Here is a 13,216-nt window from a genome sequence, read left to right on the forward strand (position 1 = left end):
CTCTCTTCCTTCAATATTATTTCATGAATTGTTCAAGTGACCAATACAATGTTTGCTAACCTTCAATAAATTTACCACCTCTACTTCTTATATGTGAAGTCATTACTCCCCATGGGATAAGCATATGAAACATATATAATTTCAGATTTATGATACTCAAATAATTCAACTATTTACTCATAGGATATAAGTGAAGCACATGAGTAAATGACAAACTACTCCCAAAAAGATATAAGTGACGATCAATGAATAGTTAAATAATTATGTAGCTATGTGAAGAATCTCTCTCATTCAAGAATGTCAGTTCTTGGTATTTTGTTCATACAGCAAGCAAAACAAAAGAAAATGACATTTCAAGGATAGCACTCATCATGTGAAGAAGCAAAAACTTAGGCTCAACAGATACTAACCGATAATTGTTGAAGAAGAAAGGTGGGATGCCTACCGGGGCATCCCCAAGCTTAGATGCTTGAGACTTCTTGAAATATTATCTTGGGATGCCTTGGGCATCCCCAAGCTTGAGCTTTTGTGTCTCCTTAATTCCTTTTATATCTTGGTTTCCCTAAATCGCAAATACTTCATCCACACAAAACTCAACAAGAACTTGTGAGATAAGTTAGTATAAACCAATGCAAAAACCTTATCATTCTCTACTGTAGCAAATCACAAAAATTATTATTCAACATTGCATACTAAATGTCTCTGCATGTTTAATACTCCTATTCTCAAATAGAATCATTAAACAAGCAAACATATGCAAACAATGCAAACATAACAGCAATCTGCCAAAACAGTATAGTCTGTAAAGAATGCAAGATTCATCATACTTCCCTAATTCTAAACATTATGAAATTCTACCACACTGTAGAAAATTTATCAGAGCTCAATATGCAAAACGTTTCAACATTTTATCATATTCTGACTTTTCTAGGGAATTTTTGCAACAGCGGTAAACTTTCTGTTTTGAATCAGCAACATGTATACTTGCAAAATAAGCATGGTAAAGGCTATCCTTGACATTTTTATTGAAAATAGAGATGCAAAACATTATTCTAAATAACAGCAAGCAAATACTAACAAAATAAAATGACGCTCCAAGCAAAACACATATCATGTGGTGAATAAAAATATAGCTCCAAGTAAAGTTACCGATGAACGAAGATGAAAGAGGGGATGCCATCCGGGGCATCCCCAAGCTTAGGCTCTTGGTTGTCCTTGAATATTACCTTGGGGTGCCTTGGGCATCCCCAAGCTTAGGCTCCTGCCACTCCTTATTCCATAGTCCATCGAATCTTTACCCAAAACTTGAAAACTTCACAACACAAAACTCAACAGAAAACTCGTAAGCTCTGTTAGTATAAGAAAATAAATCACCAGTTTTGGTACTGTTGGGAACTCATTCTAAATTCATATTGGTGTAATATCTACTGTATTACAACTTCTCTATGGTTCATACCCTCTGATACTACTCATAGATTCATCAAAATAAGCAAACAACACAGTGAAAACAGAATCTGTCAAAAACAGAACAATCTGTAGTAATCTGTATCAAACGTATACTTATGGAACTCCAAAAATTCTGAAATAAATAGTTGGACCTGAATAATTTGTCTATTAATCTTCTGCAAAAAGAATCAACCTAAAATCACTCTCCAGTAAAAAATGACAGCTAATCTCGTGAGCGCTAAAGTTTCTGTTTTTTTACAGCAAGATCACAAAGACTTCACCCAAGTCTTCCCAAAGGTTCTACTTGGCACAAACACTAACTAAAACAATAAAACCACATCTAAACAGAGTCTATATGAATTATTTATTACTAAACAGGAGCAAAAATCAAAGAACAAAAATAAAATTGGGTTGCCTCCCAACAAGCGCTATTGTTTAACGCCCCTAGCTAGGCATGATGATTTCAATGATGCTCACATAAAAGATAAGAATTGAAACATAAAGAGAGCATCATGAAGAATATGACTAGCACATTTAATTCTAACCCACTTCCTATGCATAGGGATTTTGTGAGCAAACAACTTATGGGAACAAGAATCAACTTGCATAGGAAGGTAAAACAAGCATAACTTTAAAACCTTAAGCACATAGAGAGGAAACTTGATATTATTGCAACTCCTACAAGCATATGTTCCTCCCTCATAATAATTTTCAGTAGCATCATGAATGAATTCAACCATATAACCAGCACCTAAAGCATTCTTTTCATGATCTACAAGCATAGAAAATTTACTACTCTCTACATAAGCAAAATTCTTCTCATTCGGAATAGTGGGAGTATCATAAGAGACTCGATACTATAAATTGTTTCCACATTATAAGAGTAATGTTCAGAAAAAGGGTAATCATAATCATGACAAGTTTTATAAATATAATCATCACTACTCTTTATAGCATAGGTGTCATCACAATAATCATCATAAATAGGAGACATGCTATCATCATAATAAATTTGCTCATCAAAACTTGGGAGGCTAAAAATATCATCTTCATTAGACATAGCATCCCCAAGCTTGGGACAAACATTAATTGCAGCAAATATATTCTCAAACATGTCATTCTCATCAAACATAGCATCCCCAAGCTTGGGCCTTTTCATATCATAAGCATAATCACTCTCATCATTAATAGTATGGATAGCACCAATAGTATAGCAATTATCATCATCACAATGAGTAATAGGAGCAACATCATTTGGGAGGGATACCTTTTCACCTTTGCTTCTCCGTCTTTTATTTTTCTTCTTCACATTATGTGTGGGTTTAACCCTCTTTTTTGAGCTCCTTATTAACGAGATTGGTTGAATAGAAAGCTCCTCCTCGTAACCTGATTCATCATAAGAAATAATAGGAGGATATTGGGAAATCTCTGCCCTTTCGTTAGTATTCTCTTCATCTTCTATTTGTTTTCTTTTCTTTATGTAATTGACAATATAAGGATTTTCAATGCAATTCACCGCACAATACATAAAAATTTCTTCTAGATCAATATCGAGGAATTTCTCAAGGTTATATTCTGGAATATGCTTAGTTATACGTTTCATTTCTTCAGAACCCAAAAGCAAACTAAGTTCATTATGATGTGCAAGGGAAATCAAATCATCAAAAAATTTGGACACGATACGATCATGAAATAATTTGCATTGGAGATTTAAATGACCACATTCATTGCAAAGTTCACAAGTATGGCAAAGAAATTTTAAATTTTCAGCACAAACATCTAGCCTCTCTTGCAACCATTTAGTTTCTAAATACTTATGCCTCTTGCAAAATCTATCTTCCCTATTTGGTGTGTACTTGCAAACTCTATGCACTCCACAAAAATTGACATGCTTATAAGAGATATTTTCATCATGACTAGTGCAATCATCATTAGTACTATGGATATTCAAAGAGTTCATACTAACAACATTGCAATGATGCTCATCATTCAGAGATTTAGTGCCAAACATTCTAATGCATTCTTCTTCTAGCAGTTGAGCACAATTATCGGAATCCTTATTCTCATGAAAAATATTAAAAAGATGAAGCATATGAGGTACCCTCAATTCCTTTTTTTGTAGTTTTCTTTTATAAACTAAACTAGTGATAAAAGAAGAAACAAAAAGATTTGATTGCAAGATCTAAAGATATACCTTCAAGCACTCACCTCCCGGCAACGGCGCCAGAAAAGAGCTTGATGTCTACTACACAACCTTCTTCTTGTAGACGTTGTTGGGCCTCCAAGTGCAGAGGTTTGTAGGACAGTAGCAAATTTCCCTCAAGTGGATGGCCTAAGGTTTATCAATCCGTGGGAGGTGTAGGATGAGATGGTCTCTCTCAAGCAACCCTGCAACCAAATAACAAAGAGTCTCTTGTGTCCCCAACACACCCAATACAAAGGTAAATTGTATAGGTGCACTAGTTCGGCGAAGAGATGGTGATACAAGTGCAATATGGATGGTAGATATAGGTTTTTGTAATCTGAAAATATAAAAACAGCAAGGTAACTAATGATAAAAGTGAGCGTAAACGGTATTCAATGCTAGGAAACAAGGCCTAGGGTTCATACTTTCACTAGTGCAAGTTCTCTCAATAATAATAACATAATTGGATCATATAACTATCCCTCAACATGCAACAAAGAGTCACTCCAAAGTCACTAATAGCGGAGAACAAACGAAGAGATTATGGAAGGGTACGAAACCACCTCAAAGTTATCCTTTCTGATCCATCTATTCAAGAGTCCGTAGTAAAATAACATGAAGCTATTCTTTCCGTTCGATCTATCCTAGAGTTCGTACTAGAATAACACCTTAAGACACAAATCAACCAAAACCCTAATGTCACCTAGATACTCCAATGTCACCTCAAGTATCCGTGGGCATGATTATACGATATGCATCACACAATCTCAGATTCATCTATTCAAACCAACACAAAGTACTTCAAAGAGTGCCCCAAAGTTTCTACCGGAGAGTCAAGACGAAAACGTGTGCCAACCCCTATGCATAAGTTCACGAGGTTACGGAACTCGCAAGTTGATCACCAAAACATACATCAAGTAGATCACGTGAATATCCCATTGTCACCACAGATAAGCACATGCAAGACATACATCAAGTGTTCTCAAATCCTTAAAGACCCAATCCGATAAGATAACTTCAAAGGGAAAACTCAATCCATTACAAGAGAGTAGAGGGGGAGAAACATCATAAGATCCAACTATAATAGCAAAGCTCGCGATACATCAAGATCGTGCCAAACCAAGAACACGAGAGAGAGAGAGAGAGAGAGAGAGAGAGAGAGAGAGAGAGATCAAACACATAGCTATTGGTACATACTCTCAGCCCCGAGGGTGAACTACTCCCTCCTCGTCATGGAGAGCGCCGGGATGATGAAGATGGACACCGGTGAGGGATCCCCCTCTGGCAGGGTGCCGGAACAGGGTCCCGATTGGTTTTTGGTGGCTACAGAGGCTTGCGGCGGCGGAACTCCCGATCTATTGTGTTCCCCGATGTTTTAGGGTATATGGATATATATAGGTGAAAGAAGTCGGCCAGGGGAGCCACGAGGGGCCCATGAGGGTGGGGGCGCGCCCAGGGGGGTAGGGCGCGCCTCCCTGCCTCGTGGCTTCCTCGAAGCTTCCCTGACGTCTACTCCAAGTCTCCTGGATTGCTTCCGTTCCAAAAATAACTCTCCCGAAGGTTTCATTCCGTTTGGACTCCATTTGATATTCCTTTTCTTCGAAACACTGAAATAGGCAAGAAAACATCATTTTGGGCTGGGCCTCCGGTTAATAGGTTAGTCCCAAAAATATAAAAGTGTTTAGTAAATCCCATAAACATCCAAAACAGATAATATAATAGCATGAATACTTCATAAATTATAGATACGTTGGAGACGTATCACGGAGCAGCCCTGCCAAACGTAATGAGTAGTTTATGTTGGAACTATCGAGGATTGGGTTCAGTCTGGACTGTTGGTGAGCTTCGCTGGCTTGTGAAGCTTCACTGACTCACCCTCCTCTTTTTGTCCGAGACGAAGATGAGGGATTCTCGTGTCTGTAATTTTATTGCTTATATTCTCCTTTACTACAAAACTCTACGATCCCATCTGCGAGTTGGCTCATATACTCCAGGGTGTAGCCAGTGGCCATAGGAGCCCTTTGAGCCCTCATGTGCGCCACCAGCCTTGGCACCCTCACCACCGGTGCCTCTTCTTCATCCATGATTTCTCCTAGATTAAGACGCATCGCAGATAGGTGTGAAGTGGGGTGGTATGGCGGCTAGGGCAAGTGGGGAGAGGTTCTGGCCGGATGGTTAGTGGTGGAGTGGTTTATATTGACACTCTAGGTGTAGGTGGCGGATGTTAGATAGGTGGGTTTTATTGACACTCCAGCTGTAGGTGGGTTTTATTAACACTAAAAGAAAAACCACATTAAAAGTCCATTAGGAAAATAATGGGAACCATCAGATAGACTAAAACTAAAGTTAGAAAGGATATTTTCATCATATTACACTACCATAATATATAATTCAATAAAGTAGTGTGAACCATACGATAGCAGTCTAACACCTAACCTCCATGTTTGCATTAGGCATTACAACTAAGATAAGAAGATCTACAAATACATCACTAACATCATCAGCTTCCATGGCCTGTTATATATATAAGAGCCTAATATATACTTAACCCCCAGACTTTCCACTTCATTCCTCTAGGATGGACTTGATCTTCTCCATACCCATATTTTGCTCATAAAACATCTCCCAAAGCTTTGTCAGACATCTTTTTAGTATGACAGGACAAGGCCCATCAACCCAAACGACCACTCCACAATCAAAACCTCATACGTGCAAATAACACAATTTAAGATAGTGAAAGTTAACAACTACACCTTTGTGAGTAGAGACTCTTGTGAGTACGTTGAAATAGTGAAAATTAACAACTACACTCTGACAAAACTGAGACAACTACACATTGACACTACAATAAGTCCACCACTCATTGAAATTTAGTTCATGTTAATCCAACCACACATTAGACATTAGTAATGCTAACTTGCTAAGTGAACTTGAACAATTAAGATTCAGTTAAATTCAGTCACATTTGACTACACGGTGAACTATAACAAGTTAGATACACAGTGAACCATAACAAGTTAAACACATAAACAACTATAGTCTCACAAAGTTAAAATAACTACACATAGACACTAAAAATAATCCATTGCTCATTGAAATTAACTTCATGTTAATCCAACCACATTGGCACACTGGACATGAGTAATGCAGATAACTAGACAGCACACATATAATTAGGCACTAAGAACTACATAATGAAACTACAATCTTTCTTAACAACTTCCGCAGCAGTTAACTAGACACTACATAGTAATCTACCACTATAGGAATGAAACTTCCATCTTTCTTTTCACATTTTCAACAACAAGATTGATTTAAATTCAACAAAACTACCATCTTTTTCCTCAACAGCAGGATTCAGTTAAATTCGGTGAAAGTTCCATCTTCCTCTTCAACAACAAGATTCAATTAAATTCAGTGAAACTACCATCTTTATCTTCAACAAAAAAATTCAGTCACCTTAATATAACAAGTTAACTACACAAATAAATAATATGCACTTAAATCAAACAACTACAAACTGAAAATACCATCAACACTATGAACAATAGGATTGAGAGCAACTTAATCTAACTCTGCACACTACTAGCCATTTACAAAGCAAAGTGCTAAGCTAGAACAATAAGGCGAGCATTGCTTACCTGCGCAGCACAGCCGTAAAACCTCCTCCCAGTGTCTATGCCATCAAATGCCACACATTTCTTCACACTGGCCTAGTGAAGCTTGCATTTGATGGACGGATCAGCCACTGTCCCACAGAAAGAAGCATCCACAATGGTCTCCGGGTTCTCATGCATTCACAACATCTAACCAATGGTTCCTTCCCCTGAGGCACAAATGAGATCTAAAATCGAAAATCCCCAAATCTAAACCCTAACCCGCCGGAAAACTTAACCATAAATCAATGTCCATGACAGTGTACTGGAGGTCGTCGCCGCTACTCTCCTCTCCGTTTTCCACCAAGACATCGCGTGGCGACGGCGAGCAGGAGCGGCCTCGGTGCTGACGTCGAGTGAGAGTGAGCAAGTGAGTGAGAGAGTGAATGAGCTGCTGTCGACACCACCACTTTGGACCATGGACCATTAACAGACGCCATTACACCCGTTGTCACGTGGTCGATTTCCCATGTCAAAACTTGATAAGAATTTTTGTCAGTTCTTTTTCCCACTGTGAACGATAGAGTTCGGTGTGTTTGCCACGTTTTGAAAAGTGGTGGTTTTTTGTGCGTTGTGACACGATTGTGGTGGTTTATGCATTTCACTCTATTTGGTATCACCAGACTAATACGACTCTCTTCTCCTTCCCCTGTTCTCTCCTTCCTACCGATCCCAAATTCCTGTGAATTGCTACCGCTACCTCTATCAATTGGGATATCCTACTGTGTCCTTAACCTTATACTGGAAGCAGACAACACATGTTCACTGGATGAAGGATTGGGATCAAAACACGAAGTACTTCCACACACGGTGGGGTCGGACAGAAAAAAGAAAAGTTATGAATCGTCTTAAGAGGCTTAGGAGGGAAGATGTGAGTGTAGTTGAGGAGGGGAGGCCATGACCATGAGAGAGGTGGCAACTAACTAATTTACGAGCCTTTCTCATGAAGAAACTTCTGTATACAACCATTTGCTCGGCAAGCACTTATTTTTAATTCAAGGACTATGCAACTACCTAGTCTTCTTTCATTGCATTTCCTTGCTCTTTGACGTGTTAGGATTTGTCGTGACCACCTGCTTTCCTCTCTCCATGGTTTGGCTTGTACTCCAAGCTGGTCTAACACGGGTGATTAGTCAATTGATTTGGTTGGGGACAGTTTACCAAATCTACGGAAGCTAATTGACCAGCCACACCAATCCTTGAAGGGCGCGGAAACATGGCAAACAATAAGAAAACATAACCAAACCGGCCGGCCGGCAGAGACAGGGTCAGTTGCTTGTCAAAGTAAATCCCAAGCCGGCCAGCTGCACCAATTCTCCATCTTGTATACAAGGACAGCTTCTCCGATACTACAATTTAGCCATTCAAAACTTCACCTCGGATCAGTTGCCATAAAGAGAATTTACTAACCCAGCCTCATCTCTCAAATCAAATTCCAGAGAAATTCTTCTCGAGGAAAGTATCAACAATCCATCCAGGTATGCATTTCTCAGCCAGAAACATGCGTTGGCCGCATAATTGTTTCCTCTAATCAATCAGGATTAACGGATCCTTGTTCCATCGATCCCTACGCAAGCTAGAAGCACGATCGACCATGGAGGTCATGGCAGGGGCGGTGTTGAGCGCCCTCCTCCACAAGCTGGACGCCGTGCTGACAGACGAGTACAGGCTGCAGAGGAGCCTGAGGGGCGAGATCATGTTCCTCCGCGCGGAGCTGGAGAGCATGCAGGCAGCCCTCGAGAGAGTATCCTCGCCGTCGGCGCAGCCGGTGGACAGGCAGGTCAGGATCTGGGCAGGGCAGGTCAGAGAGCTCTCCTACGACGTCGAAGACAGCATCGACAGGTTCATGGTGCGCGTCGACCTCCATCATCCGGGGTTCAGCGGGTTCATCGGCAGGTGCCTGAGCCTGCTGACCACGGCCCGGGTCCGCCACCGGATCGCCACAGACATCAGGGGCATCAGGGGCCTCGTCAAGGAGGTCGCCGACCGGCGCGGCAGGTACAGGGTCGACGATGGTGCTTTCGCCGTCCGGCGGCCTGCTGGCGCCACCGTCGACCCTCGCTTGCATGGCATGTACGAGGACTCGGCGAGGCTCGTCGCGGTGGGTGGGCCGAGGGCGGAGCTCTGCAGGTTGTTGGTGGAGCAAGAAGGCGCGGGTACCATGGATGGTCAACTGAAGGTGGTCTCCATTGTTGGGGTTGGTGGCCTGGGCAAGACGACGCTGGCGAACGTCGTGTACCAGCAGATCAGAGGCCGGTTTGACTGCGACGCCTTTGTCACAGTGTCCCTCAAGCCTGATCTGAGGAGGGTTTTGGGCAGCTTGCTCCGTCAGGTTAGTAAGCAGAGTTACAGCGAGGTTGAAGCATGGGATGTTGTGGAACTCATTGACAAAATCAGACAAGTTCTTCAGGATAAGAGGTGACGCCAAAACCCATCCTCTCTATATCAACAAGTGTTCGATTAGTTGACTTTAGTTCATATTGGTGTGTGCATCACTCGATGCTTTCACTATTTTTCAGAAAAGAAAAAAAACTAGCTTTAGTTCATCTAATTGTTTTTCAAGTTTTGATTTATTTTAGAATTTGAATGTTGAGAACTAAAGTACAATGTTAATAATTATTTCTACAAAAAAACTTGCTAGACGTGTGAGGTGAGAACAAGAAGAACCGGCGAGAGAAAGAGGGGGGGGGGGGGGGGTCAATTGAACAAGGAGTGTTGGAACACATTTCTCTTTTCTTCTTCAATGGTACAAAATTTAGTAGATTGTATACACAATAGCTAAGTGTCAGTCAACTGACTTTCGGTTTTGGGTTAGTCGATTTAAAAGTTCGTCCGAGGGAGGCCGGAGGGAAAGAAGGCGAAGGAAGGAGATCCCGCCATCTATCTTAGGGAAGGGGGTGGGGGTAGAAGAACGCCGGTGGTGCAACTTCGCCGGAGAAAATCTCTATCGGCGCTGGGGCTAGAGGGATCCGGGGGGGGGGGGGGGGGGGGGGGCGCAGCACGGCGGTGAGCCACGGTTGGGGGAGGGCAGTGCGGCGAGACTGCGCGGGTGACAGCAGTAGGCGGCCCGGCTGGTGGTAGCAGACGGCGGGAGGAAGAAGATCGTGTGATATGTTTTCAGGAGGAAGAAGTTGTGAGCATCACCGCTCATTTGTCATCGAACTGCTCAAATTTATAATGGCAAATCGACCGACCTAATTCAAATTTTCAAGCGACTTGCATTTAGCCAGTCCCGATTGTACATATATGTTTTAATTACCCTTTACTTGCTAGTTGCTACTCAATTTTTGCCTTGTTTTACTTTCTAATATGGTGCTACAAATTCACAGGTACTTAATTATAGTTGATGATATATGGGACGAATCAGCTTGGAACTGTATAAAGACTGTACTAGTTGAGAACAACTGCAGCAGCAGAGTAATCACAACAACACGTATTGCTGGTGTTGCTGCATCATGCAGCTCTTCCATCGACGGTAACATTTATAAACTAAATCCTCTTGGTCATGATGATTCGAAGAAGTTGTTCCATGAAAGAATATTTGGGAGTGAAGATGGTTGCCATGTGAAACTGAGAGAAATATCTCAGAAAATCATAAGAAAGTGTGATGGTGTACCATTAGCTATCATTACTATTGCCAGCCTATTGTCTCACAAATCAAAGAATATACATGAATGGGACACTGTGAACAAATCAATTGGTTCTGGACTTGAGAAATTCCCCAATATGGAGAACATGCGTCAGATATTGTCTATTAGTTATTATGATTTGCCGTCCCATCTAAAACCCTGCTTTCTATACCTGAGTGTTTATCCGGAGGATTATGCAATATTGAGTGATCACTTGGTACGAAGATGGATAGCCGAAGGCTTTGTCCATGGAAGTGATGTGGATACCTTATATAAAGTGGGGTTCGGTTACTTCAATGATCTTATTAACCGAAGCCTAGTTCAACCACAACATGTAGATTCTCGTGGCAACGTAGGGGCTTGTCGTGTACATGATATGGTCCTTGATTTGATCACATCCTTGTCAACTGAAGAAAATTTTGTCACAACATTAGATAGCCATCAACCTAGTGATCTTTCAAAGAAGATACATCGATTATCCATCCAAAACAATCAAGAAACTAACACCATGTCACTTTCTATGGTGAGTTTGTCCCATGTGAGATCATTTATCATCTTTCCTAGTGCTACAAAATTGATGCCGCCTCTTTCAAGATTTCAAGTTCTGCGAGTGTTGGATCTAGAAGGTTGCCGCGACTTGGAGAATCATCATCTTCATGGTGTTGGGAATTTATTTCATTTGAGGTATCTAGGACTAAGGGATACAAATATTACAAAACTCCCAAAAGGAGTAGGGTATCTGTATTGTTTGCAAACATTGGATTTGAGTCAAAGTGGCATAATTGATCTGCCATCAACCATTGTTCAGCTAAGGAAACTTGTGTGCCTATACATTGAAACATCGGTAAGGCTACCAGATGGGATTGGAGCCATGAAATCCCTACAGGTTCTGTCTACCGTTGGTGTGGGTGCCTCTCCAAACTTCTCAAAGGAACTAGGTTATCTTACAGATCTGAGGATTCTTAAAATTTCGCTATCTGGAACATGGGACAAGAACTATGAGAAACATTTGCTATGTTCTTTGTGCAAGCTGACAAAAATCAAGGAAATAAGTATTCAATCTTCCGGAGTTCCCACAAAATTCATTGTGGATTTAGGATGGACCCCTCACAACCTTCGATACTTTTTCGGCAACATACCTAGATTACCAGAATGGATGAACTCCTCACTCTCAGAACTATCCACTTTAATCATCACACTAGACAAAATCCAGCAGGAAGACCTTGGCACTCTCGGCAACATCCCATTTTTGCATTATCTCTGTGTTACTGTGCACAAAATCAAAAAGGCAGAAGAAAGATTGATTATCGGCACTGATCATGCAAACTTTAAGTGCCTATCTGAGTTTCACATTCACAATGATTCATTGGGGATCATGTTTGTAGAAGGAGCTATGCCAAGGCTTCAAACCCTCGAGGTTACATTTCAGGTTCGCGAGGCGAAGGATGAATACAATAATTTTGAGGTCGGCTTGGAGAACCTCCATTCTGTTAAGCTGGTCACAATTCGAATGCATTGTTGTGGTTCCAGTCTCATTGAGGTGGAGGAAGCTGGTGCTGCTATGAGGAAGACATCCTATGTGAATCCCAAGCATCCAAGGGTTGACGTGATTAGATATTATGAAGATGAAATGATAGAGGATGAGGAGAAATCTCAACTCGATGAGGAAGCATTCAAAGAACAAGAGGTATTAATTATTGTCTTCTTTAGTCGCACCAAAATAAAAAGTACATGATCCAAGTTAGTGTTCCATTTTGTTACTTATTCCTAAAATGTTCCCTTTTCATCACCTTTTGGTGACTACCTAGCAAATCGGCACATGTAATGTGATTTTTCACATGTAAACTCTATATCCATCAATACATTGTTGCGACTGATCAATTTTCAATCAACTATTCTTATTACCTCTATTATAATTTGTTCTTTTTTCAGGGTGAAAAGATTAATAGATTGATCAGGGTAGCAGCCTTCTCATTACAATACTGTTCATACAGACTATCTGGACACCAGCCGTTTATAATAAGTTTATTTATAGAAATTATCCAACTTCGAGAAAACACACACAGACACACACATGCACACAAACACACAAACTTCTTTTTGAGTAACAATCTGCTAATAGAACAGTGGCTGACTTAAGGAATATAACATTCTTATAACTTTTCTTGTGGGTAGATAAACTCAATGTTTTTTGTATCATAAAAGAGATGATTATTGTGAAACTGAGGTTGTTAGATCACCCTTGATGATCACATGACATTCTACCATACTTGGCAATCACACGATTTAAGACAAGATGA

The 13,216-nt window shown here is 40.7% G+C and overlaps 1 protein-coding gene across 1 annotated transcript; it reads left to right on the forward strand.

Annotated features, from left to right (window-relative positions):
- The first annotated feature begins 8,576 nt into the window (after positions 1-8,576).
- On the forward strand, positions 8,577-12,930 carry LOC109767729 (disease resistance protein RGA5). Its single transcript, XM_045232507.2, has 2 exons — positions 8,577-9,705; positions 10,617-12,930. The coding sequence occupies exons 1-2, from the start codon at positions 8,882-8,884 to the stop codon at positions 12,649-12,651; spliced, it is 2,859 nt and encodes a 952-aa protein (XP_045088442.2). The 5' UTR covers positions 8,577-8,881; the 3' UTR covers positions 12,652-12,930.
- The last annotated feature ends 286 nt before the right edge of the window (positions 12,931-13,216 follow it).

Source organism: Aegilops tauschii, chromosome 2 (assembly GCF_002575655.3).
Source record: "Aegilops tauschii subsp. strangulata cultivar AL8/78 chromosome 2, Aet v6.0, whole genome shotgun sequence".
Taxonomy (NCBI): Eukaryota; Viridiplantae; Streptophyta; class Magnoliopsida; order Poales; family Poaceae; genus Aegilops; species Aegilops tauschii.